The sequence below is a fragment of the Carassius carassius genome, chromosome 47 (assembly GCF_963082965.1).
Source record: "Carassius carassius chromosome 47, fCarCar2.1, whole genome shotgun sequence".
Lineage (NCBI taxonomy): Eukaryota > Metazoa > Chordata > Actinopteri > Cypriniformes > Cyprinidae > Carassius > Carassius carassius.
Window position 1 is genome coordinate 15,111,710 of NC_081801.1, and position 27,407 is coordinate 15,139,116.

The 27,407-nt window shown below is 36.7% G+C and overlaps 1 protein-coding gene across 11 annotated transcripts in view; it reads right to left on the reverse strand.

The window, feature by feature from the left end:
* Positions 1-27,407, reverse strand: part of LOC132130988 (neurexin-1-like) — a 429,322-nt gene that overhangs the window by 233,997 nt on the left and 167,918 nt on the right. For all 11 annotated transcript variants that reach the window (XM_059542924.1, XM_059542918.1, XM_059542927.1 and 8 more), the window contains 5 exons: positions 23,635-23,754; positions 22,131-22,512; positions 17,729-17,919; positions 7,190-7,363; positions 5,031-5,153 (listed from right to left, as the gene is read on the reverse strand). In XM_059542924.1, coding sequence (XP_059398907.1) covers positions 5,031-5,153; positions 7,190-7,363; positions 17,729-17,919; positions 22,131-22,512; positions 23,635-23,754 — 990 coding nt within the window. The remainder of the gene's footprint in view (positions 1-5,030; positions 5,154-7,189; positions 7,364-17,728; positions 17,920-22,130; positions 22,513-23,634; positions 23,755-27,407) is intronic.

Below are 27,407 nucleotides of genomic sequence, written 5' to 3' on the forward strand. Positions count from 1 at the left end.
CCAAAAGCGGCAGCTAGAACAGGGTGACATCTCAGTCTGTGGTTGTCTAAACGATGTGGAAGTGCGTTTAGATGGAGGCCGCTGATTACGATTCCACCTCGGATTCTTTCGTGTTGACATTTCACCACAGAGCACGTCCTTCTCCCCTCCAATTACTCCATCCCTTCCTGCTTCTGGACAGGGGGTGACCTTTCAATCTCCTCTAAATATCTTATTATATGGTGTATCTGGGTTTTTTTTAAGGCCTGGCAGGACCTGCTATACAATTACAAGACATTCACGCTTTGATTGCTCTCTAATAAAGCGATCAGGAGTCGGACTGGCAGCCAGCACCTAAGGGCCTGCCACCATGTCACACTAAGGGAGTGGCTGCCAGGACTGCAGCCAAGTGGCTGTTAAAGTCTGGACACTAGTGGAAGAATGGGCCGCACCGAGAGAATGAGATAATGTAGAATGAGAAAATTAACGGTCAAACACATGACTTACAGTCATGAACTTACAGAACTGACCTTAAAAAAAAAATTAAATAAATAAAAAAAACCTGAGGATACATGTAACCTGTGAAGATACATGAATTCTTTGTTTTTATTTATTTTAATATTTAGTCATTTAGTATGTATATATATTTTAGTCATTTAGTATGTATATATATTTTAGTCATTTAGTATGTATATATATATATATATATATATATATGTGTGTGTGTGTGTGTGTGTGTGTGTGTGTGTGTGTGTGTTACATGTGTTATTTACATTATATTATTATTTGCAATAACCTTTTCTTTATTTTTTATTCAGTGGCGGAAACGGGCTTCCATAGTCATTCACAGCTTCTTGGGAAACAATCCAAATTTATTCCACTCACTCAATACCTAGCGAGGCGGCCTTGTTTCCAGATGTCAATGCAGAACTCAAGACACCTTAGATCAGTGCTCTGGTTAAAGACATCATTCATTCACATCAGCTCGAGTCCTGCAGCTCAACACACTCTACAGGTGCAAGCAGCTCAAAATCCTTACACAACATAAGTGCTTACACAGCATGAACTCATAAAGCACAGGTCAGAAATATGTTCATCATTCATGAAACCATATTAAATATTAAACAAGAGAAATGGCTCCTGTTAATCATTTGCTTGAAACATTGCAGACATATTTATTGGATTTTTCTTCCCTGGTCAGGTCTCATTTTGGTGACCCATACATGTCAATTCCTGTTTCCTACCAAAGCATGTTCAAATGGTAAAAACCTCCACTCCATACACAGAACCTTCAAGCAGGAATCTGAGGTTTGCATGGATCTACTGACCCTGGTAACCTACTGGCTTTCAGAAAGTTAAGTATGAAGGAATCATTTATAAAATGACACCAAGCACTTTAAATTGTTCTCCTTCAACATAACACAATACAGAACACAGCCACTTAAAATACCAATAAATAAATAAAAATAAATAAAAAGAGAGTATCGGTGTAATCAATCACAAGTAATCTAATATATCTTACCGATAAAATGACAAAACTGTTGTAACTTACTGATCTAAGATATTTTAAAAAAGCAAAATAACTGCTGACTTATTCTGACAAAAAGCTGAATATTTTTTTTTAATTATTTTAATAATTGTATTAATATTCACTGAATATTTTTTATATATATTTTTATTTTATTTTATTTTACAAACACATGTTTTTCAAGTCTAATTTGTGTGTGTGTGTGTGTGTAAAACTTTTCCCAGTAAAAAAAAGGATTTCTAAAATATCTTAAAAGACATAAAATAACTGCTGAACATGCATTTTTCACTTAAAAGTATGATTGTTTAAAAATATTATATTTTAATAATTTTGTTAATATTATTCACCAAATGTTTTAAAAATCTATTTGTTTATTGCCATAAATTACATTCTCACTAAAATTTTATTCTATAACAAAATCAAAATGATGCAGCTTTGTTTCCTTTTGATTAGATTTTGATCCTCAAATTTAAATGTCTATACTAAATACATATATACTGGACACACTAAAATGTATTGTACACTGTTCAAAAGTCAGATCAGGAAATGTAGCCCATTTTATGTGCGGGGCACGAATATGTAAAATGTAAGGTTGGCTGAGCTGATGCTTGCAGAGAAAGGTGAGAGTAGAGTCCAAAGCTGCAAGGCAAAATATCAGACATGAAAGTGCAGCATCTATTTAATTTAATGGTCACTGCTGGAGGCTCTGATGTAAGGCACAGAGGGATGAAGTGAATCCTGAATGAACAAGGGAAGTAGGAAAGAGCAATCTCTTAAGATTCACAGGGACCGGCCTGCTGTGTCCTTGGACAGGGCTCAGGACGGCTAACAACATTACAAGCCATTTAATTAGACCTCAGGTGATCGATGTGACTGTTAAAAGGAAATCAAAGTATGAAACATAGATACATCCACTTGAATACGCTGTTCTACAACACAAGACACATGCAATAAAACCTGGGATATTCCGACGGGATTTGCATGACATTCGACGTGTATGTGGAAGAAGTCTGGGAGGGATCAGATGACTGTCTGCGGCTCTCACATTTCCTGTTACTAAAAGCAAGCATGCGAATAAAGGCGTTTGGAAGTCGCTGAAAATGTGCGAGATGTCACACAAGCAGAAGGTGTAATTTGTGCTAATGATATTCCTAAATAATATACGCTAATTACAGAGGTCAACCAAAATTATTCTCTCCATATGTCTGCTGTCTGGAAAAATCTCCCTCTGAGAAAAAAGAAAAATGCATGGGCAAGTTTTCTGTGTGTGTGTATGTGTGTTGTAGGTGACAAGGTAAAAAGCTGACTGACTGCCTTTGTCACACTATTTGAGGAAGGGAATGGTCATGCTTTAGTGAAGCTGCTCCAGCTCTGTAGCTGCCCAATGGATTTTGTGTTGCTCGTGTGAAAATGACTTTTGCAGGATTGTTTTTCTCTTCACACCTGCAGCCTGTTCCATAGTCTTTCATGTGGACGAGGATGAACAGGTGTGCTACTGCTGCTTTATAGGTATAAAAGAGGTGTAGTTAAATCAAATCATCTGTTAATGTACCAAAAAGCACAAACACTTGCATGAAAACTCTCTTTCTATGGAAAGCCAATCTAATGATGAGGAATAAAGAGCATGAATTATGTTTAAATCAGGAGATGCCTTGTATTTTCTCAGTTTAAACCACCTTTCAAGAAAGAATAATTGTGTTTATTGATTTATGCCTATGTAGGTGTATGGAGTACTAGCAGTCAGACTAAATCACATTAAAATCACCTAATCCCACACTAAAGTGCTCAGAAATCCCTTAACCGTTAAATACTGGCCTCCTCTTTCTTTTCTGCCAACTGTTTGTAGTTTTTTTTTTTTTATAATAAGATTAATCATGTGTATTAATCTCTTTCAGCTAGTGTGTGAATGTAAAACAGCCTTCATGTTTCTATGACACTAGCAGCTAATAATCATTTATTATCCCTCTACCTGAGCATGAGAATGTACAGTGCTCTTCAAAATATGCATTATGTATATACAAGATCATTTCAAGTCATTTTCACCTTTATAAAGGAGATGGTGTTGCAGGTATAGGGTGCTGTGACACAATTGTCTGAAGTGTTAATCGAGTTAGTGGTGCAGAAGTTGTTTTGTACTCACAGATCTGCTGCATCAACAAACTCCACAGCTTCATATTTCATGCATAATACATTTTGCAAATGTTTACATATGCTGCTTGTATACTGGTCACTTCTGGTACTGATAAATAAGCAAAGTAAATAATTGATGCCTTATTCATATCGATTCTTCATACAGTGGATTCTCAGTCATTGGCTGACAAGACTAAAGGTGATATAAAACATGAAACTAGAGAAATTAAACCTGTACATGATTAGCTTCATTTCCAATCAGGGTCCAACATTAACTTTCTGCACCAGCCAACAGTGGGTAAATTAAGGAAATTCTGTGTTTATATGACCATTTTTAGTTAATCTAATCTAATATAATATAATATAATATAATATAATATAATATAATATAATATAATATAATATAATATAATATAATATAATATAATATAATATAATATAATATAATATAATATAATATAATATAATATAATATAATATAATATAATATAATAAACCATGTTGCAGTTCCTAATGAAGTTATCATTTTATTTGCATGCAAATGGTGTTTGGTGAATGCTAATTTTAAACCCCGTTCCCAATATATGGGCATTCCACCCAAGGGAAATATGAGACAGAATTAATGTTACTAATTTAAAGTTGAATCAATGTGTATAACACAAATAATATACTCCATATTTTCCTGAACTGATAAATGAAAATGCATAATCTAATCAAAACAGATATGATGTGTGTATTTTCATTGTTCCATGTATCAGTTCTAAAACTACATTATAGAAACTTTGCAAATGAATTTGAACTATATTAAACAGCTTATTTAAATCTCCCCAGGTGTTTAATGAAGATGATGTTTAAAACAATCCAACACTGTTATCTGCTCTTTTTTAACGTTTAGAGCAGCTAACCCTATTTATCTTCATTTAGCTCATTAGGCCAGTCTCCAGAGCATTATTGTCAAAAATATGGAGATGTTAAAGCAAACACAATCTGCCTTGTGCACAGGGCCAGTTTCTGTTTGCAAGCAAAGCACAGTAGGATTTTTTTATTCTACATCATCACAGACATTAAAACCCATGGTTCCACCTCCAAGCCTGTGTGTAATTAAACATTTTAAATGCAACCCAAATTGCATATCTTTCTGCCTTCAGTTCAGAGGTCACTTGAACCATTATTAGCTCTTCATGAACATTATCTTGCGGTCCTCAGTAATTAGAGTGTTCTGCCTTATCTGCACATTAAAAAGACTGCATTGCAGCGCACCATCGTTTAGTACTTCAAACACACAGCTCAAGAGATTATCAAAGGAGAAGCCTTGAACAGCTTATTAATGTGGCCAAACAAACGTCTTTAATAAAGCGGTTTAATCCCTACTAAAGACCAAAGCGGTACTCACGGTCACTGCAGAGGGGACCTCCGTATGTCGTCATGGTGCAGTCGCAGGTAAACCCCTCCCACTGCTGCAGACACACTCCCTGATTGGAGCAGGAGTCCTCGGTGCAGGTTGTGCCAGGGCCGGCTGAAACCAATTATGATCACCATAAATCACACAAACTATCATCATGTCCACACTGACACAAGTGTCTAAGCTCAGAACCTCACAACGGTACGGTGTACATTTTAGGACATCCTTAGACCTCAGTCATTAAATGAAAATGCGTCATGCCTCAGACTAAAAGACTTCAGTCATCGGACAAAACGACATCGCGCCTCAGTCTGAAAAGCTTCAGGTCTCAGGAAAAACCACATCAGGTGTCAGGTCTCATACAATTAGGCATCAGACGAAACGGACTCAGGCAAAAAGTCATCAGACGAAACTGACTCAGGCAAAAAGGCATCAGACCAAACGGACTCAGGCAAAAAGCCTTCAGACGAAACGGACTCAGGCAAAAAGTCATCAGACGAAACGGACTCAGGCAAAAAGTCATCAGACGAAACGGACTCAGGCAAAAAGCCTTCAGACGAAACGGACTCAGGCAAAAAGTCATCAGACGAAACGGACTCAGGCAAAAAGCCTTCAGACGAAACGGACTCAGGCAAAAAGTCATCAGACGAAACTGACTCAGGCAAAAAGTCATCAGACGAAACTGACTCAGGCAAAAATAGTCATTAGACGAAACGGACTCAGGCAAAAAGTCATCAGACGAAACGGACTCAGACAAAAAGTCATCAGATGAAACGGACTCAGGTGGAGTATCGCGTTGCCCCGCCCCATGTGATGTCACACGCACGCCGTTCAGAGGAAGTGGTATATAATGGTTGATTGATGGCAAAAGGAGGTAAGCAGCGTCTGATATTTTATATTTTAACAGTTTTATTCAAATGTTACATTAATTAAGTTATATACGGAAGAGAACATGCATTTCGAGAGTCTTGTGTGCACGTTTAAAAAGTTAGTTAGCCATATTGCAACTAGCAAGCTTTTATTCTTAGTAAAATCACCCTTACGAAAAATAACCATGGTTTTACTATAAAAACAAAACAAAAACAAAAGCAGTCCACTTTGTTAACATAAATCCATTGGCTCAAAAACAGACCTACAAGTATAAGTATCAGTATTAGGGATGCATAATGGACTACTTGCACAACCACTTCCGTGATCTACTTTGCACAGCTCGGGAGTTTCTGGTCAGCATTTAATGCACCTACAAGAATACAGATTATTACTATGTTTTAGGGATGCCTATTTTTTTTTACAATTAATTATATTTTCCGTGTTAACATGACTTATCTTCAACCTGCTGAAATGTTCCTATCAATATATTTCCCTTCCAAATATGCATTCTGAATAATAAATACATATATTATCCCACTAACCTGCTGAGGTTCAGCACCTGTCTTCTCATTAACAGTATTTTTCTCTTTATGATCATATTTCATACCTGTTGAATTTACAGTCTTAAATGGATTTGACTAATAAACACCCTTAAGTTTTACCATAGTAGAAGTGTAGTAATGTTTTGTGAGTGTGTGTGGATTACCATTTGTATAACCACAATTTTATAACAAATACCATGTTTAAATTACAACAGCAAAGGTTTTCTTTTTTAAAACCATGGCTAATTTTCATAAGTGAAGTATTGCTTGTGTGAGCTGGTGCTTTTATTCCAATGTTTAAAATGGCTGAATAACCATTTAAGTCAACTAAATGACTACAGCACATTGAAAATACATAATTAGAAATAACTGAGCTTTATTAGTTTAAAACGGAAGTACGTCAAGAGGCTCAGTGCAAGTACTCCATACTGGTTAGATATTAGTTTATAGTGTATGTTTTAATTAACTGATTTTCTATCTTATGATTTAGCCCCAACCAAAGAGCAATCAGATTATTTCATGAGGTTCATCCAGCTTTCCAAGATGGTTTCCTTTGATCAAATTAATAAAAAGTTTAACTTAATAAAAAAAAAATATATATATATAATAATAATAATAATAATACAATGTGAAAAGAAAAATATGTTCCATGTTTCTTTGCACATGGAAGTGGTGTATTTTGAGTTGTGTACATTGTTCTGATGTCCCTTGAAAGGCTCAGAGCAGCAGTACACTAACCTTCACAGCCTCGCTCCACTTGCCCCACACGGTGCAAAGCATCTGCCACCAGGTCAGGAAGCCTGCCGTTCAGGTCAATTGAGGCCAGGCAGCCCTGATAGCCATCCCGTGATGCTATGAGCTTGGGCAGACTGTTGTACATGCTCTTCTCAATACCTCCAATGTACAGCTCTCCTAAACAACACACACAGAAAACATACACCGTTATCAACACATATCATAATCAGGTTCATTCAGCCGATTTTTTCTTCAAATTCAGCTGATTCTCCATCTGGGGTTGAATATCTGTCTTTAAAATAAGGCAGAAATCAATGATGATAGTGTTACATTTAAATGATGTTCGTCATGTTGATTGGAGCTTCAGAAGGTGTGATCCTGTGGTACTCTAACATGAGCTGAATATATGTGGTTCTCTTTTCGGCTTATTCCCTGCTGATGAAGGCTAATTCCAATAAACCTTTGATGTGCAGAACAAAAAGAAAAACAGGGCTGTCATAAAATGGCATATAATTATGTAACATCAAAGTTGCCCTTGACTAACTTTAAAGAAGAGAACATGTGGATAAGCATATGTGAAGATGAAGGAGATGGGAACCCAGGTACTGTATACTGTATAGACACTGTTCTCGCTATAGGATCCGTTACAATGCATATCTGTGGTGTCTGGGTGTAGGAACGGAAAGAAGAGGTGGAAAATTTGAATGGCTCTTAAACACAGTACAATGTGTGTATATATATATATATATATATGTGTGAGAAATGAAAAGTGCAGTATGATCTAAGGACCACAGAGTGAAAAACATATATAATTAATATTTATATTTTATTACATAGTATTTTTTTTTCATTTATCATGCTTGTTGACAAAACTAGGCATCATCATGTAGTAACAGTATAAAAGAATAATAATAATACTTATAATTATTATTAATATAAGCTATACTATATGCTATATTCTGTATTGCCCAGTCATTATTAAATAATGAAATAATACATCAAATTCGATACTTACTTTACTGTACAATTACTATACAATATGCTATATTACTATATCCTATATGCCCAGTTTTATCAGTTATTTTAGTCATACATTACATGATAAAATAATAAAAATTTTGCATTAGTAGTAGTAGCAGCATTATTATTGCTAATTCTGGTCACACTTCTCTCTATGAATCAACTATTAGCTATGACTTTTGCCTCAATAAACTCTTAATTTGCTGTTTATTCATAGTAAGGTTGTTGTTAAGTTTAGGTATGGGGTAGTATAAAGGGATCTAACGTGTTCAAAGAGAATAAGCCATTAATGTGTGCTTTATAAGTACTAATAAACAGCCAATATGCTAGTAATATGCATGCTAATAAACAACTAGTTAATAGTGAGAATTAGTTCAAAGTGTTATCCTAATGTTTATCATATGACATTAAGTAATCAGGTGGTTGCTAATAAAATACTTTCCTCATAATTATCCTCGATTGCTGTGTGGTTAGGAGACATAACTGTTAGTGTCAATATAAACAGATCCACAATTATAATATAAGTGTTCTAATGTTATATTTAGTCATCGTGTTGTTTAAGGTTCACACTGATCTTTCATTCTGCCCTCATTATTTATTTTTGTCATTTTGCAAACATATTGAGGAAAGCATCAAAGATATTTTGGGCACCTTTCAGATAAACATTCAGCGGGCAGACCATTTTTAGAGGGCATTGTTTGCCAGAGAAATGCAATTTCCAACAGAGCTCTGCCGGCAAGACAGGCAATTACGCGTTAAAACTGACAAGCAAGAACACATATGGCAATTTTCGTCCTACAGTCGAAGAGTGTGCACTCTTACTGATTGTTTGCTGAAATATGTTCTTTTCCACTCCAACTGAATAAGCCCAATTAGACCACCATTAAAAGCCCCCTTCATCTAAACCTCTCCACTCTTTAATTTTGACTCACAGAAAAGTTCCATTCTTTCGTTCTAACGTTTCCCTTACATTTCCAAGAGCTTCTCCACCTTACTCGCTTCAGCTAACTACCTGTAACTGCCCTCGGTGCCTTGAGGGCAATGGAATGAACCGTTATCCTGACTGGCTAGAGCTCTAGCCCTTAGGATCAGGATTACATAATCATAGCCATTATTCAATTCAATACAACAGGTGTTAGTGACTGAATCTTAATTGAGCTTCTAAAAGCACTGAAGTGCATTCAGCACCACAAAAACATATTCCTCAAATAATTTTTCATAAAATGTCGTCTAATAATATTCTTCCATTGAGCCCAGGCTGTAACTTGTAATCAAGACTGGACTAATCTACAGTTGATGCATGCTGTACTTTCCATGTACAGCGTACAAAATGAGGCCTGAAAATCTGAAAAATAAAAATAAAATACTTTTTTTTTCTTCTGAGGCGAATGGTCCTTTAATGGAGGTGGCTTAGCCTTCAGAAAATGCTCCTAGTCAACCTCTACAGGTCAAACGAAATAATACATGAGATATTTCAATCTATTCATACATGTTTTATGCATTTTATATGAGGTTTGCTATTTTTGCAGCCATTGCTACCAAAATTTGGGTTGATATGAATGGAAGTTTCTACAAAGACATAAATAATAATTATAATAAATTGATAGACATATAGATAGAATTGGTAACAAATAAAAATACAAATTTAAATCATAAATAAATTAAACAATCATTTGATTATATTTTATTCGACTCCAGTGCTTTAAAGATGTGTACAATGGGAAGAAAATGGTGTAGAAATAATTTTCTCTTAGAAATTGGCAGCAAATTTCACAAACAATTAGAAAGAAATGACCAGTAACACATTGAAATAATTGTCAAATTCTGAAGTGGAAAGACTGAAATTGTATTTTCTTGTAAAACATATTTTAAAAACTGGAAAATGCTACATAAAAATACAATCATACAAGCTAAATTATTTTTTTTTATCAATAACATTCTTGGTCATTCAAGATTATTGAAGTAGACAAACTAGAGAACAGAGAGGAAAGGTTTAAGGAAAGAAAACATATTGGTATCAGCAGCACAGACTGGATGAAGGCTCAGTGTCTCTGGGGGACATGGGCTAACAATTAGGGCACAGCTTTCAAAAATTAATAAACAAACAAACAAATAAATAAATAAATAATAGTAATTCAAAATAACCTTCCTCACAATAAATCCCAGCCCACTGTACAGAATTCTGCACTGTGCTTAGAGAAGAAAAGCTCAGTCTGCTTCACACAGAATAGCCATTGCATGGTTATTAGCTCTGTATGTCTCACTGTTATGCAAAGACTATTAAGCAGACTTCAATCACAATATTCAATTATACACCAAATAGTTTTTTTTTCATTAGTCATTCAATGGATGGCTGGGCAGCGGGAGAGCGGAGCTTCTTTTGTGAGCAAAAGGGAGGAAAATCAATTGCTTTCATTTGAAGGAACTGCAGGGAGATTGTAAAAATGACATCTCCAGTCATGCGTCTCTGTTGAGTAATGACGAAGCAATATCCCTGCTGGATAAAAATGGAAGACATGGGGAAAACAAAAAAGAAACACCTTTGGCTGTGCTCCATGACCAGCGGACAGATTAAAGCTCCTATAAAAGTTTCCCATCTTGCCAAAAACATCTCCACGTGTTGGGAACCTGGGGAAAAATGTCACTATAATATCACTTCTAGTATATAATAGCAGTTGATCATTAGCGGTGTGTGTTAGGGGGAGGCTCACCATCACCAACACCTGAAGTATTCAGCTCTGGTGTTTAAATTCTGCTCCTTCTTTGCTCCAGACACAATTTCTAAGCAATCATACTTCCATTTTCCAACTAGTGGTCGAGTACATATCTATGGTCCATGCTACAGTGTTTTGTTTAGTGGTATACACTGCTTCGTAGTTGCTTGCTTACACAACTGAACAGTCTCTATGATATGGTCTTTAGATTTGGCTTGGCTCTCTCCTTCAAATGCAAGTTTTATCATCCACCAGGCGAAAACGGTGTATCTAATTGCTTAGAAACGTAATAGCACACCTCTCCTTAACAAGTGCATGATTTGATATATCATTTGTTCAGCGTTTACTACCAATGCTAGGTTCTCACCATGACATAAAAAGTGTGTGTTTAGGAGAGCTTTGCCTCAACTGAATTGGCCACCAACAGCTCATTAATAAACTCATTGACATTCACATTTTGTAGCAAACCCTGGATTTTCCTTACGCCATGGGGAACAGGAAAGCAATTTCATTCAAGTCAATAAAACAAATTTTCAGAAAACATTTACAGGGGCAGGAAAGCAGCTCCTTGAGAAAGAAACTCAATTATCGGACAGCGTGGAAAGTGGCTTGTCACAAGCGCTCTCCACATATGCTCATTTCAACACACATAACAGGTCAAGCATCACTTTCCGCTGGCTCCTTCACAGAAAACAACACCACATCTCAGCACCTTCCCATCTGAGGATGCTAATTTTACACTTCACAGAAGAGCACTGGACCCTGGGGATTGTTACGCCACTCTCCATTCTCTTCGGCATAATTGCTTGAACAATTACAACTGACACATACTGCGAAGTTCGTCTTTTGATGTTTAAAGGACTTGTTCTGGGGCAGCCAAATAAAAAAAGACCTCAGAGCCTGACAGAAGGAGTTTGCACTTTATGCCCTTATTTAATTTGGCCTTTATTACTCTTGCATTTAAAGCAAAATGTTGATGTACGGTTGGATTTTTGTGCTCAAGACTTTTTAAGCTTTAAAATGTTTTCTTCTCACAGTCTTTATTTAAGCATCATGGTTAGTGAACCAAAAAGTGATATTCTATAGTGTATGGTGTAGAAATGTAAAAAAAAAAAAAAAAAAAACCTTAAAGGAGTCATACCCTCGTATTACCTTGGATACCTACTGCTGTATTATAGTCTTTCAGGCCCTTCTAAAAAAGAAAAGTGGAAAAAAAATAAACACAGAGCTCCTCAGACCCTTATTTCTGTAGGCATTATTGTCTCGCGAGATCTGATGCGATATTTTGGCTGTCGTGGACGGTCATTATAATAATGCAAATGAGGGGCGCGTTGATTGGTTGCAGGAAGGGGGGGGGGGTGACAACGCAGGTAACGCTTTAGCATATCATTACAAACTGACATCATGGCGCAAGTTGTGAATGAACGCGACCGGCTTCCCGGCCAGTGTATTAGTATGAGGCGCCGTTTAGGGCTTAAATCAAACTTCATTCATGCACACATATGAAACACGCTTGCATATATACTAAGTGGTCACACATACATGTATATGAACTCACGCACATAACATTACTCATATGAGACACGAGCACAGCACACACACACAAACTAGACGGCGAATTCATGATGATCTCAGTCATTTGTTTTTTGCAAAGTACGTTAGCAGCCATTCCCCGTACCTCGAAGCTAATACTCCTGCCAGTGTTGTGCCTGAACGCGTTCATTGAACGATAGTTCATGAACTCGTTCATATTTTGGGCGAACATGAACTGAACGTACCGCATTACTGCCTGATGAACGTTACTGTGAAGTCTTTCATTCTGGTGTCTGTGAACGCCACGCTCTCTCAGTTTAACTTCGTTCAGTAGGATGCCAGATTTCTATAAAGCCTTCTAGGCGAAAACACACCTAAAACACACCATAAACCGGCCTTAATATGTAGCGGAAAAAACACCCAATCTGGCAACACCAGACTCTCTTGTTCAAACTTGTTCATCAAAATGAACAAATCTTTTTTCGAGTCATTTCGTTCACTTAAGGGGCTTTAAATGTTACTATTAACTGGCAAATTCCCCGAACACATCAACCTACGCAATCTTGATCATATTCTGATCATTATAATGCAGTCAAAAGTCCGTTTTTGCAGTCAGTTTACAGCAGTGTTGGGGAGTAACTAGTTACATGTAACGGCGTTACGTAATTTAATTACAAAATTATTGTAACTGTAATTAGTTACAGTTACTAAGAAAAAATGAATAATTAAATTACAGTTACTTATGAATTTTTTTACGATTACAAAGGGGATTACATTTGAATATTTACACACATCCACATACAGATTTAACTGATTTATTTCCCAAATTGCACTGACTATTCTGAGACATACCGCCCTAATAATTTCCGGGATGCGGAAACACAGTCTGGTTCGTAGAATCCAGTCATAAAAACGAAATGCCTAACGCGGACGGAATATGCCACATTTTGGATGACTAAATCAAAAGTAGGTCAGTACACTTGAATCAAAACATGACATCGACTAGTGTCTGTGAATATAAAGCCCCAAAAATGCAATATATGACTTCATTCTATATGACATTCTGCGTGTCTGTGGAAATCAGGCGCGGACTGGACACCGGGAGAAACGGGACAATTCCCGGTGGCCTGGCAGACGATTTTGCCCCACTATTTAATATCATTATTGTACAATTGCCTGCCGAATGTACTAAAGCGATCATTTGCGAATCCGCCATTTGATAATTAAATCTCTAACAAGTCATAAAGTGTTAGTCATGACTCGCGTGCTCTCCGCGCCTCCGCCAAACGGTTTGGATCAGACTCAGAGTAATCAATGCGAGAGAGAGAGAAAGAGAGAGAGAGAGAGAGAGAGAGAGAGAGAGAGAGTGGACTGCTGGAGCAGAGAAGCAGAACTACTGTTCAGGGTTTCAGGTCAGCTTCATCTGTAAAGATGCTTTTTTGTCTTTTTTTATTTTATTTTATTTAATCAAGCAGCAGCACGTTGCTCATCAGTCATCACTCAAAATACTATATAAAGGACATCATTATTATCAGTTGTAATGTTACAGTAGTAATTTAGCTGAAAAAAAATCAGATTTTTTTTATAGGTTTAGGGGGAGCTACGACAGACAACACAACCCTTACGAAAATTAACATTTTAATATTTAACTATAAATCCAGAGAAAATGGTTAGCCTACTATTGTTTAACTGTGATAACCAAAAATGTAAAATTATTTTACAAATGTATTTATTTAAAAATAAATACAAATCCATTTGCAAAAAAAAACAAGGTTATTTTACTTTTATATAGGCTAATAAAAGCATGGTAATTTTTTGTAAGGGAAAAACATGACTCGTGTACAGTATTAGGATTTTTCTATAAAGATATTGTAGTATTGTAGAGTATTGTATTGTAAAGTATAGTTTTGTTCAATCTTGAGTATTAAAGTCATGAGAGAGATGGATAACAGGGCAAAATAAAGAGACTGAAGAGAAAAATGGAAGTGAAGGTGCAGTTCAGGAGAGAACTTTTAATTATTTTGCATGTCCCCAAATTAAAGATTTAAACCTTTTTTATGTCAGGTCCATACAAAAAAATAGTTTTGTCCATGAATTTGTTTGTGTGAGTTTGGATTTTCCAGTCTGAATTTTTTTCCCAGTCTGCCCCTCCTGTAAATTAATGGCAAAGACATGGTTTCATTTACTACATAGGCCTACTGAAGCTTGCAGTGTTTTCAACCTCTGCTGCCACAATATAGGAGTACACGAGCACATAAACATAATTTCTAGAACTGCTTTGTGTCACTTAATGAGCATTTTACTTATTTTGAGAAAACTATCATCATATACAGAGACAGCAGTTTCAAAAAAACACCAATGTTTCAGGAGTTTATTACACAGAATATGTCACATGCTTATTAGATAAATGTATTTAAGTTGATGTATATGCTTTTATTTATTATTCTTTAATTTTCACAAATTTAGAAAGTAATCAAAAAGTACTCAAAAGTAATTAGTTACATTACTTTAATAAAGTAATTGAAAAAGTTACACTACTATTACATTTTAAACAGGGTAACTTGTAATCTGTAACCTATTACATTTCCAAAGTAACCTTCCCAACACTGGTTTACAGGGAATATAAATAATTACTTCACCACGAGTCTTTCATTTATTTGTCTAGTGACAGACGCAATAGCAGCATACAATAGCCGCATTAGCAGTTAGATGCTGTTTGTTACACACAGTAGAGCAATAAAAAAACACAGTCTTACCGTTTCAATTGCAGGCAATTTTGTTGGAATGGCGCTTTTCCCGAGCTTCGATGCCAACTTCGCCTGATATTGCCCCAAATTTGTGAAGGATTTCGGCGTACAATGTTTAGCACAAACACGTAACGATAAGCCAGTGGGAAGGGTTAAAGGAATCGCGTCATTAAAAATGAATTTAATCCACTGGTCTCTGATAGGTAGGTCCGTTCTTGGTAGAGAAAACACATTTACATGTTGATTCTGGCAGTCAACCACAGAGCAACTCACGTGTGCACTACGTTCCAGCATCTTTCGCGACTGAATATGAGGGGGAGAGGGAAAGCAGCTTCCTGCTGCGGTGTCCATATATGGTATATCCTGCCGCGTCTTGACGTCAAGACGGGGAAGAAATCAAAATCTCGTATATGAGTGCGCGTGCACGTGGGCTATTTTACAAACCCTGAGGTAAACAAACGCTTCACTTTTAAATATCGGCTTCCCGGCCAGTGTATAATCGTTAGGCAATCATAACATACATTGATTCTCGTGGAAAAGTGCAAATTGTGGGTCATGACTCCTTTAACATAACATAAAATAACATCTTTATATACACAGTCACCAACTATTTTATTGGGTACAACTGTTCACCTACTTGTTAACACAAATATCGAATCAGCCAATCACAAGGCAGCAACTTAATGCATTTAGACAATATGCCGAAGTTCAAACCAAGCTTCAGAATGGCGAAGAAATGTGATTTAAGTGACTTTGAACATGGCATGGCCGTTGGTGCCAGACAGACTGGGCTGAGCATTTCAGAAACTGCTGATCAAGTGGGATTTCCATTCACACACATCTCTAGAGATTACAGAGAATGGTCTGAAAAAGAGAAAATATCCAGTGAGTGGCAGTTCTGTGGGTGAAAATGTCTTGTTGATCCCAGAATTCAGAGGAGAATGGCCAGACTGGACCAAGCTGATAGGGAACAATAACTCAAATAACCACACGTTTCAACCGAGTTGCAGATGAGCATCTCTGAATGCAGTTTCGAAAGCATGCCATTACAAGTAAAAAAAAAATTACATGATATTTTTAATAGACTTGTTGACCTAGACAGAATCTTGAGGGTCTTGCAATTTATTCTTTACCTTCTGCTGACATAACAGAGTCATAAATCGAACAGCGAAACGTCTAATTTATTTATCTTTTATTAATTTTTTTTACTTGAGGAATCCAATCTACCACATTAGACGATCAGCATTTTCAGAAAGGCAGTGGCACTGTATAAAAACACCTTGACAACTTCTCCTTACATTGACTTCAGTGGTTAGATTATGTGGTCTTGACAAAGTGGTTTCTGTTTACTTTTTGTGAATTTGTCTCAGCTTTCTTCTAGCGTCGACTAAAACACAAAACTAAGGACTGCCTGCCAAGATTTCTACAAAGATGCCAGTGAAAACTCAGAAAGGAGAAAAGTTGCTATGGCAATAGCTGCTGATGTCTTTTCAATCAAAATATTTCAACACACAAGAAAATAACTAAATATACATGAGATTTCATGTTTTTACATTTCATGCGAAGTAAACCTTTGTTTTTGTGCCCAGCATCATACAACGCCTGCTTAAGATAGGAAAATTAGGTCTGGAAGCATTAAAAATTATGCAGTGGCATGTTGTTGTTTGCCCTTTAGGCACTGTTCTTGGTTCTTCTAATTACAGCCGAAACAGTGAAAAACAACTGCAATGGTGAGAAGTACTGGAAGGTATATTTCAGAAGCAACATGACTTAAAGCTGTGTAAATACCCATCAGGAAAAATACTCATTAAAGTTGAATGCAAGAGTTTGAAATCAAACTCAAGATTAGTGTAAAACAGCAAATAAGCATCTAATCATACTTAAGAATGAGATAACAGCCTAAACAAACATAGTGAGTGTAATGATGGAAGAAAGATCTGTTAAACTGGAAAATCAGAAGTAATGGCTGTTAAAAGTGATAGAAAATTATCATTCATTCCATGCCATTTCAAACTTGCATTACATTTATGCATTTAGCAGACACTTTTATCCAAAGCGACTTGCAGTGCATTCAGGCTACACATTTTTTTATTTTATTTTTTACCAGTATGTGTGTTCCCTGGGAATTGAACCCACAACCTTTTGTGCTGCTAACACAATGCTCTAACACTGAGCCACAGGAACACTCCTACCATTGACTTACATTGCATGGACAAAAAAAAAAGCTAAAAGCTTTGTGTTTTATAGTTTACAAATCCATCAAGACATTTCTAATTGCAAACATAGTCCTCCATCCATAACACTGCTTCATCCAGTGAAAAAGTTGTCTCGTTTGAATTAGGAGAGAAATATGTACAGTTCAAGCACCGATTACAAGTAAAAGCAGTTCAAAACGATTCTAAACAAATATGTCAGTAGATTTTGATGTGAGAGCACAACAGGGGATGGACTTTTTCACTGAAGGAAGCGTTATTATGGATTAGTTCTTTCAGTAAAGCATACTGAAAAGTGTGGATGAAAGGAAGTACCTTTGAGGTCCAGGTTGCGGGCTCCATTGGAGTGCTGTGTGACCGTGCGGGAGTCGATCTTGAGCGTGTGCACATTGCTGTCATCGCGGGAGACTATCACATTGTGCCACTGGTTGTCATTGAGTGGCTTGTCGGAGTTGCCCTTCATGAGCGACGGCCCATTGCCCAAGTCAAAAACATAATGGATGTACCTGCAATACATCAGTTCCACTGTCAGTCACACAGCCCAGTGGAATCAGGCAACCCTCTTTAGGATGACAATACTGCCTTTTTGCTTCCAAATCAATATCTGTAACAAGGCTTGAAATACTGGCACAGACAGACTTCCATCCTGTCAGACGCTCTGTGTGCAGCCACAGTAAACATCTTACAGTCTTCAGGAAAATGTCTGTTAAACTTCAGTGCACTGTAGCTCCATGTATTATATAGGCATTTTTTGTTGCTTTGATTTTATTATAGTGATAAATGTGCTTTGGTTGATAACTAATATGCCAATATTAGTCATGCACAAGATATCACTATCATGTCAGTTATCAGCTAGTATTTGATATATATATTTTTTTACTTATTTGTAGAAAAAACCTATACATATACAAACATCTATACATATTTCACCATAGTGCATTTGTAAACTAATACATTTTGATATTTGCATCACATAACCAGTTCCATATGTTTAGATTTTGTTTACACTAGGGTTTTGTATATGTGGTATGGTATTTTTAAAACACATTAGAGGAAACTGTCATGTTGCATAAATTTGCCAGATTCAAATTCATCTGTTTAAAACTAAGTTCTTCGGATATTTCACTTTGAAAGTGTCGTGAAATGTACAAGTAGTATAGCAATAGCATTTTGCAGAAATGTCACCATAGGCAAGTTTTTTTCCAATGAGCCTAGGTTGGATAATTTCCAAATCTTTCAAGAAAGACTTACCGTCAGCTTCGGGTTGTTTAGCAGTGAAATATGCCTTATGGGAAATCATCTTTCCTGATAGAATGGGCAATTTCAGCAATAGAGATCAAAAGTAACTACAGCAGTAGTTCAATCCCTCATAAGACATTGAATACATGTCTTATACCTTTTTTTCCGCTTTTCAAATACTTTTTTGCTGCCAGGTGAATGTTATAATTCTGTGATTCATCTCTGAGCTGTTTGTGTGGCTTATATTGTAACTCTTTAGTGAAAAATGGTCTGAAATGCTTAAATGTGAAAAATACTGCCAGAACTAAGACACTCTTGCGCTGTATTCAAACAACAACAACTAAAAATGCAGTGTTCGATACGGACAAGGCCATGGAGATATACAGTGCACTGCTCATATTTATTCAAACTACTGTATAAACATTAGAATTTGCTCTCAGTTCATACATCAAGATACTGCAGAGAAAGAAAGAGAAATAGAGAGAAAGTGTGCTCATTAGCGCGCTCTCATTTCATATGCTTGTGCAGACTCCGGTGAGAGGCGAGGCCACCTGCTGTCTAATTGCTTACTGAATGACTGACTTTCTGGACCACTGCGGTTGAGGAAGTTAAACATCTGAGGCACCTTCCCCTTTTTCACTATTCGCTTTTGCCCAATGGAATAGAATTCAAACAGCAAATCAGGTTGTTGTACCTGCTATGACCGTCATGAGCAGTGTGATTGAGCTTAAAAAATCTTTTACTAGCTGGTGGGAAAAAATATCTGATGCAAGACTGCGGATATCCCACGTGGCGGCTTTGGCATGTGGGTTGGGAACAGAGTGGGCTGCCAATAAATAGAATACCGTTAATCAAATAACACTTACATTACATGTGATTAAAAGCTGCTCTTTTTTCATCAAGGTCACCATTGCTTACTTTATCTGTTTTTTTTAGAAATGGGATTTGCACTTTTCTTTGAGCCGATTACAGTATTTGAGGCTTAGAATAGCAATCAACGCAATCATTGCTCTTGATTGACGTGCAGACACAGTCTCCTCAGAGTCATTGGGCATAAGCCTGAACGCCAATGAATAACTCCCGATGAGCTCCTTCCTGCCATATACAAATCAGCATTTACGCATAACCAAAAGCAACTCATGCAGAATTTGTTTAAATTTAAATATGGCCCCTATCCTGTGATGATTCATCAAGCGATTCTCCTCCTCCTTGTACCTTTAACTAAATGCCAAGGAGACAAATGTGCGAATCTCATAATGCGACTTGACTCACCCTCCCACGGTTATGATTCACATCCAAGTAATGTCTCTTAACTAATCGCAAACTTAAACGCACAGTTTAGCGTGGCGGCTTAACTTCATCTGGATGTCTTTCATATTCTTAAGTGTGTAACTAGCTGCTTACATGTGATCCCTCGAATATCTGCTGTATCTTCTGGGAGTTTCTCCAATTATATCTGCAACTCTCTCTCTCCTACAGAAACAACTGTGTGTTAGTTTTGTTGGAAAAGGCCTTTGAGCTCTAACTCTCGAGGGACTGATGTTTGCATGCTGAAGGATGAGATCACCAACAATCTGTGAAATGCACTGAACATGGACTTTGAGCTGTCGGTGGGTATGTCTCAATATCTGGATTTACAATTTCACATGGGTTGGAGAGCATACCTAAAGACTAGTTTTTAGTTTTAAGGGGTTTTTCTTCCTCTCAGTGGTTCCTACAGAACCTCACCCATCCATCAAACCCATAACTGATCTAAAAATCACAATGCGAATTTGGTAGCATACTGCAATGTTTTAAAGATTGAATTATAAGAATTATTAAACTTTTATAATTCTTAATAGAATAATAATAAATAAATAAATAATGCATATAAACATCACGTTTCAGTGAGTCAGATTCATTGAGTTGATTCAGTGAAGGATTCATCAAAACATTCAAGCTCTGTTCCTAAACCTCTGAAGTTGTCTCGCTGTATACTGCCTACATAGACAGCTGACTTCTAAGAAAACATGCTAACAGAAAAGAAACCTTTTTAAGTGACTGGTTTAGAACACCCCATGCTTCAAACTCAACTTAATCTCAATAGAGCTCGACTAACAACACAATACACAAAACTAAGCAGCACACACAAATACTGGTTTAAATATCTTTGCTAGCCTTTGGCCAAAACATGAAGTCTTAGTAGGCAGCATAATTAAGATGCCTACCTTTATAGGCACCTTAAAAGGTAGGTTGCTAGACGTTGCAACAAAGTCTGTAAGTATTTTGTTAAAATTCATTAAACGAAACAAATTTGTTTATGAAACGGACTACACTAGTTGTGATGTATGTTTCTGAGTGCAGCGAACAAAGATTTCCCAATATGAGAAATTATATAAAAATTATATAAAAATTATTGTCTTTGCATTATTTCACAATACACTGTCTTTTTCATCACATTCAGATTAGAAGCCAAGCGAACAATTTAGAGAATAATATAATTTCCTTTGCAGTAGCGCCATAGAATAGTTCAGGAAACTTTGCTTTCTGCTCAGGTGTCTTTCTCTCTGGCCTTAGGCTTTCTATCACATATAGCTAAGGCTTAGCGTTATATTGCACCCTAATTTCATCTCTCTCTCTTTTCTCAATCAGGTAGTTCTCGACGTTATTATCATTTCATAATACCTTGCCTATTTCTGAAATTTCTAGTTCCTTATTCGTGCAGCCATGTTAAGAAATCTTCTATTCTCATCTCTTTATAGTTCCCATCTCAACTTCAAACTTTAATTAAACTGCTTTTATTAATAGGATTTTAATGCTAAGTGCAGGAGGGGGGGGGGGGGTGGTTATGGCCAATAGTGACGCACTCCAAAAAGTCCTTTAATAATGGAAAAAATGTATTCAATAAGCTTTTACTCTGATTGGTTTGAAGTGTTCAGCCATTTAAAGACCACATGAAATCAGCTGATGACAGTTTTCTTTTTCTAAGCACATTTCTTATCAGACATTTGAGCAGAACATTTCTTTTTTATTAAAGGAAGATGGGCTTTTTCACTCAAGAGCATTTGACTGGACAAAAATCTGTGTATTGCAAGATGACTATTTGAATATGAATATTTTGGGTATTTTTTTCACAGAAGAGAAATACTGTAAATCTACTGTCCTGTAAAGTGTTATAATTGTTAAACAAACTATTAAATACGATTTACATTTTAAACTGAAAGCTAAAATAAAACAAATAATATTACCAAACTAAAACAGAAAACGAAAAATATATATAGCTAACAAAAATATTAAAACATACTAAAATCAAAATGAAATCAGAAAAAAAAGAAAAAAAAATATTATGTATCTGCTTTCAATTTTTAAATGTGTATATCTGCTAAAAGGGATTTTTTTGTAAATGAACAAAGCAACATTCAAATTTTCATTTCATGGGGCTGTAAGGCTACTCATTCAAACTTTGGTGTTGGAATGTAATTTTTATTTCTTCACTCACCCCTTCACAAGTTCGATCACGATAAAGTCACTGCCGTCTCCAGAGTTAAACAGCATCAGACCATCAGGGCTGGTGGTCTTGAATTGGAAGAAGAGGTGCATGGAGGCGTAAGCCTGCAGGGTGGACAGCGCTACATAGCTGGCTCGATTTCGGAAGCTGACGGGATCTGCCACGATGCGGTGCATGCCGAAACGGGCATTGAGCTCGCAGTAGGAGATGTCACCATTCTTGCACTGGTCTAGGTATGGCATGCCATTGAAAGAGAGGCCCTGCAGGTGGCCCATGAAGTTGGAAGGCATGACTGAGATGAAGCGTCGCTCGGTCATGATGCCCGTCTCTATGTGGTGGAACTCCAGCTGCGTGTGTGCTCCACTCATCTGGCCTGTGGCAGAACCAAACACGCTCGATTAGTCAGGTCTGGGAAGTGATGATATGAGGGCAGGGGTGCTGCACAAGATCCCGGGTCCTATGCATAGGCAGTCCTAATTGGCCCCCCTCCCCTTGAAAATATATATTCCAGACTTTTCAAGGGCCCTCTCTTCCTTTGGGGCCCTGGTAATCAGTACTGGTTTTACCCCCAGTCCAGCGCCCCTGTATGAGGGACTGGCATGCTGCCTGAGCCCATCCCAAGGCAAGTACAGCTTTTGATGTTCAATTCAGAGTCGGATATATGGTAATGCTGAACTTGCAGTGTGCAAGATGAATCTAAACCTGTAAAACTGTACTACATATAATATTTCAGTTGTCAACACAACAATAAATAAATAACTAGGCATGATGTGGCAAGTTTTAAGTGTCAAGCAAGTCTATGTACACTGAACATAAAAATGCATATGAAAACATTCTGTGATAAAAATTTAAATTGTTATTCACTAAAAATCTTGGGTCATTATAGAAATAGCAATTCCTGAGCAAACTATTCTTCTGAGTCAAATTTAGTCAATGGATTGGGATGATTCATTTCACAAAAGCAGTCAGAAAATATACATTTCACAAATCTATTTTAGACCAATTAGATTTCCTAGATTCACAGTGGGCGGGGCCAGCCCTGCAATCGAAAAAATGTCTGAAATGCCTCTTCTTATTTAGTCGCTTCTTAATGGATCACACTGGATTAGGATACAGAAAGCGTGTTTACATGCACTTTAAAAGTTTAATTTCAATCTGACTGAAGCAAAAATAATTTAAGGTCATGTAATGTGCATTAACTAGTGTGAAAACCCTTATGTGTACTACCTTCCAAATGTCTGGGGTTGGTACAATTTTGTAATGTTTATGAAAGAAGTCTCTTACGCTTACCAAAGCTGGATTTATAAAAAAAAAATACTGTAAAATGGTAATATTATGATTATTATAAAAAAATTAATGAATAAATAATATGAATGAATAAATGAATTAATTTTAAATGTACACAAGAGAACACTGAAGCTCGATTATAACTGTAATAACTGTCCGTGTGTCCATATACAGTACATATACAGTGAGTGTGAGGTCTTCCTCTCACCCTCCACGGTCACATTGTCAACAGAGAGCTGCAGGCTCTTCCCACGGCGCACCACCTTCACAGAGTGCCACTCATTGTCATTCAGCTTATGCCCTGCGAACAGAGTCTCCGGTCCTTTACCTGCAGAGAGAGAGGGCCAAAGTCACACACCGCTGCAAGCTTCGCATCTTATCAATACAGCACAGTCTACCTCACAGGCCTGGTGCTCTCACCTCACACACACATACAAATACAGACACAAAGTCACGGCGAACTGACAGGAAGTATCTACAAACTCAAACATTTCCAGAGTGAGTCCGCACACACATACTGACACTCATGAGTATACCTACACATTCAAACGTGCTAATTTACATTTCACACAACCAGGAGCCCACACAAAACACAGATGACAACATACTCCTTAAGGAGGACCATGACACGTACAGTACATATGCTGCTGAATCTATTCTTTAAGACATATGGACCAATATTGACATTCTACAATTTTTAACACATACTGTAGCAACTGCTCTATTATCATCTTTAACAATTCTTCTATGATGAAAAATGGTTCTTTGTGTTAGAATGTAGGGTTCTTTATTCCTAGCTTTATTTTTCAAATCTGTAGCCGTCAAAGCCACTCATTATTGGCCTTCTGCAGCTCAACCATTCAGCTACACAGACTGTCAACACAATCTCAATTGGTGAATGATTTAATTCAAAAAATGTAACTGATAACTGTTTCCTACCAATCATGTATTTTCCTCTTTTTAGTTTTTTTAACAGAACATGCAAGTGATCAGCTCAGTCGAGGATACTTTTCTAATCTTCTCCACTAAGTAGCAACAGTACGTAACATTACATATTACATATGTATTACATATATAAACTATTTTGTTATTGCATACAAATACATACAGACATGCATACATATATCTTTTTCAGAAATCATTATAATATGCTGATTTGGTGCTCAAATAATAGTTACTCATTATCAATGATGAAAACAGTTGTGCTGTTTTTGAGGAAACTGTGTACTGTGTAAATTTGTACAAGATTCTTTTAAATAAAGATCTTTTCAAACATAAATGTCTTTACTCTCTTTTTACTGGTTTATTTAATTATCCTTTGCAAAATAAAATCAAAAATAAAACTTACTGTGTCCACACATTTGAACTGTAGTGTGTGTGTGTGTGTGTGTGTGTACAGTACAAACCCAATTCCAGAAAAGTTGGGACATTTTGTAAAATGCAATAAAATCAAGAATCTGTTAACTTTCTTTAACGTTTATTTAATTGACAAAAGTACAAGGAAAAGACTTCCAAAGATTTCACTGAGCAACTTTTTTGTAAATATAAAAAACTTTAGATTCTGATGGCTGTAATACACTCTAAAAATGTTGGGACAGAGGCAAAATAATAGTGAAAAAGTTATAAAATATCAAAATTAATCTATAAAACTTTTATAATAACTATAAAATAAAACAAAACTATTTTTACAAGCAAAGCTGGATCATGGCTCATAACTGTGTCAAATTTCATGAGAAAAGTGTCAAAACGAATAAAAAAATCACCTTCCAACTACCATACATAATATTGTATAAAGATTTAGGGAATCCAGGAAAATCTGTCTGTGTAGGGCAAAGCACGAAACCTCGATTAAATGTGCATGACCTTTGAGCCCTCAGATGGTACAGTGTTAAATATAGCCACACGGGCTCAGGAGTACTTTCGTAAACCGGTGTCACTTAACACAGTCTGCCGCTGAATCAATAAATGCAACTTGAATCTCTGTTACACAAGGAGAAAGCTGTACATCAATTCTATGCAGTGATGCTGCATGTTTCTTTGGGCCAGATCTCAACTCAGATGTGTGCTGTGGTCAGATGAGTCCACATTTCAACTTGTTTCTGTGAAATATGGACGCTGACTTCTCAGTCTCAAAGACCAAAGGAACTATTCAGACTTTCATCAGAGAAAGATGTAAAAGCAAACGTCTCTCATGGTATGGAATGCAGTGCAGCAGAGCAAATGGCTTGGGTGACTGGCCTCTGTGTGAAGGTACCATTGGAAAAGGAGGCATGTATTGGGATTGTACAGAGACATATACTGCCATTAATATGACACCTTTCATGGGAAGTCCATGGTTATTAGATCAAGAATGCCAGGTGTGGTTTCACAGACACATTTGGACGTGACTGACTGCCCAGCAGATTGGATTCTTGTTGAAAATGTATTACCAGTCATGAAAAGGAGAATCAGACAATAATGACTACTGACTGATGAGCAGCTGAAGTCTTCTATCAAGCAAGACTGGACAAAAATTCTGCATGCAAAACTTTAACAATTATTATCCTCAATTCTCAAACGAATAAACATAGTAATTAAAAGGATAGTTGATGTAACACATGCTTCTGTCCCAACTTTTTTGGCATGTGTTGCAGCCATCAAAATCAGCTGTCAATTAAACAAAGGTTAAAGAGAATGAACAAATCACAAATTCTTGATAGTATTTAACAAATCTTTTGGGAATTTCAGTTGTATAATTAATCATTATTTGATCATTTTCATTTGATATTTTATCAGCAATAACAATTATATGATAAAATTTGTATTTCACATCAGAACTGTTACCATATCATGTATTTTATGCCTGGAACAATGTATTGACCACGCAAATGGCCTACAAAATTATATTCGCAGTTTCATGTGTATGTGTATTATATGGACATTATGAATACCCTTAGATTATGTTTAATGAGAGACATTCTTTTAATTACTTTCAGCAGACAACAGTCATTTGATTTAAGAGATGCCAGATACAGTATACAGTAGAATCTATCGAGAAATATCTGTAGCTAGAAGCCAATTCATCTGACAACTAAAACTCAAAAGCAATTTAATACATTTATGCATGTTTGGTTTCATCTAAACAGCTCATCTAAACAGTCATTTCCTATCCTTTTAACTATAATTTCCTATCCTTTTAACTAACCACTGTTTTCTTTGTTGATTCATATGGATTTTCCCAACAGCTAAACCTTAGACCACCATCACATCACCGCCTACAGTATGTGTGCTTACTAAAAGCAATTTTTCATCTGCAGCTGCCAGTTCAGTTCTGCTATTATCTAAACTTCCACATAAAACACTATTGTATTCTCCTTTACATGTCACTTACAGATACAAACCACATTGATTCTGTGTTTTTAAAACATTGCTTCAATAGTAAAAAGGGGGGAAAACACGATTGAAGCAGTTCTCCTCATTATAACTGAGTGAATGGTGATGTCTGAGCATTTGTGTGTAACATGAGACTAACGCATTATACTTAAACTGAATTGAAATGAAATTGAATTGGCCATGGGCATGTGTATAATCATTTTACAGGCTCAGGAGTTTTATGGCTGAGGAACAAAACCATACTGTGCCTCGGTACATAGGTTTAAAGTGACCGTACACACACACCAAATCCCTCACAGACCTCAAGAGTCCCACAATCAGCAGCGGTGAATGTTTGCCGATAGTATGCTAAAGTAATGGTTTTGAGAAGCGGCCGCTGTGGCCCCGGTTCACGCGTGCTCAGAGGCGCCTGGGGTGCACATGGAAAAATGGGTCAGGCAGATGCAGCTGCCTCAGCCTTCATCGTGCGGAGAGGCTAGTGCCTGACTTGGTGGTTCAAAGCCCCTCAGACTGCCCTGCTGGCTACTCTAATTGGCTCTGCTGGAGCCAACAGCCCTCTGAGGAACAACGTCAGCCTATTTGTAGGGGTGTTGTAGCACTTGAAATCTA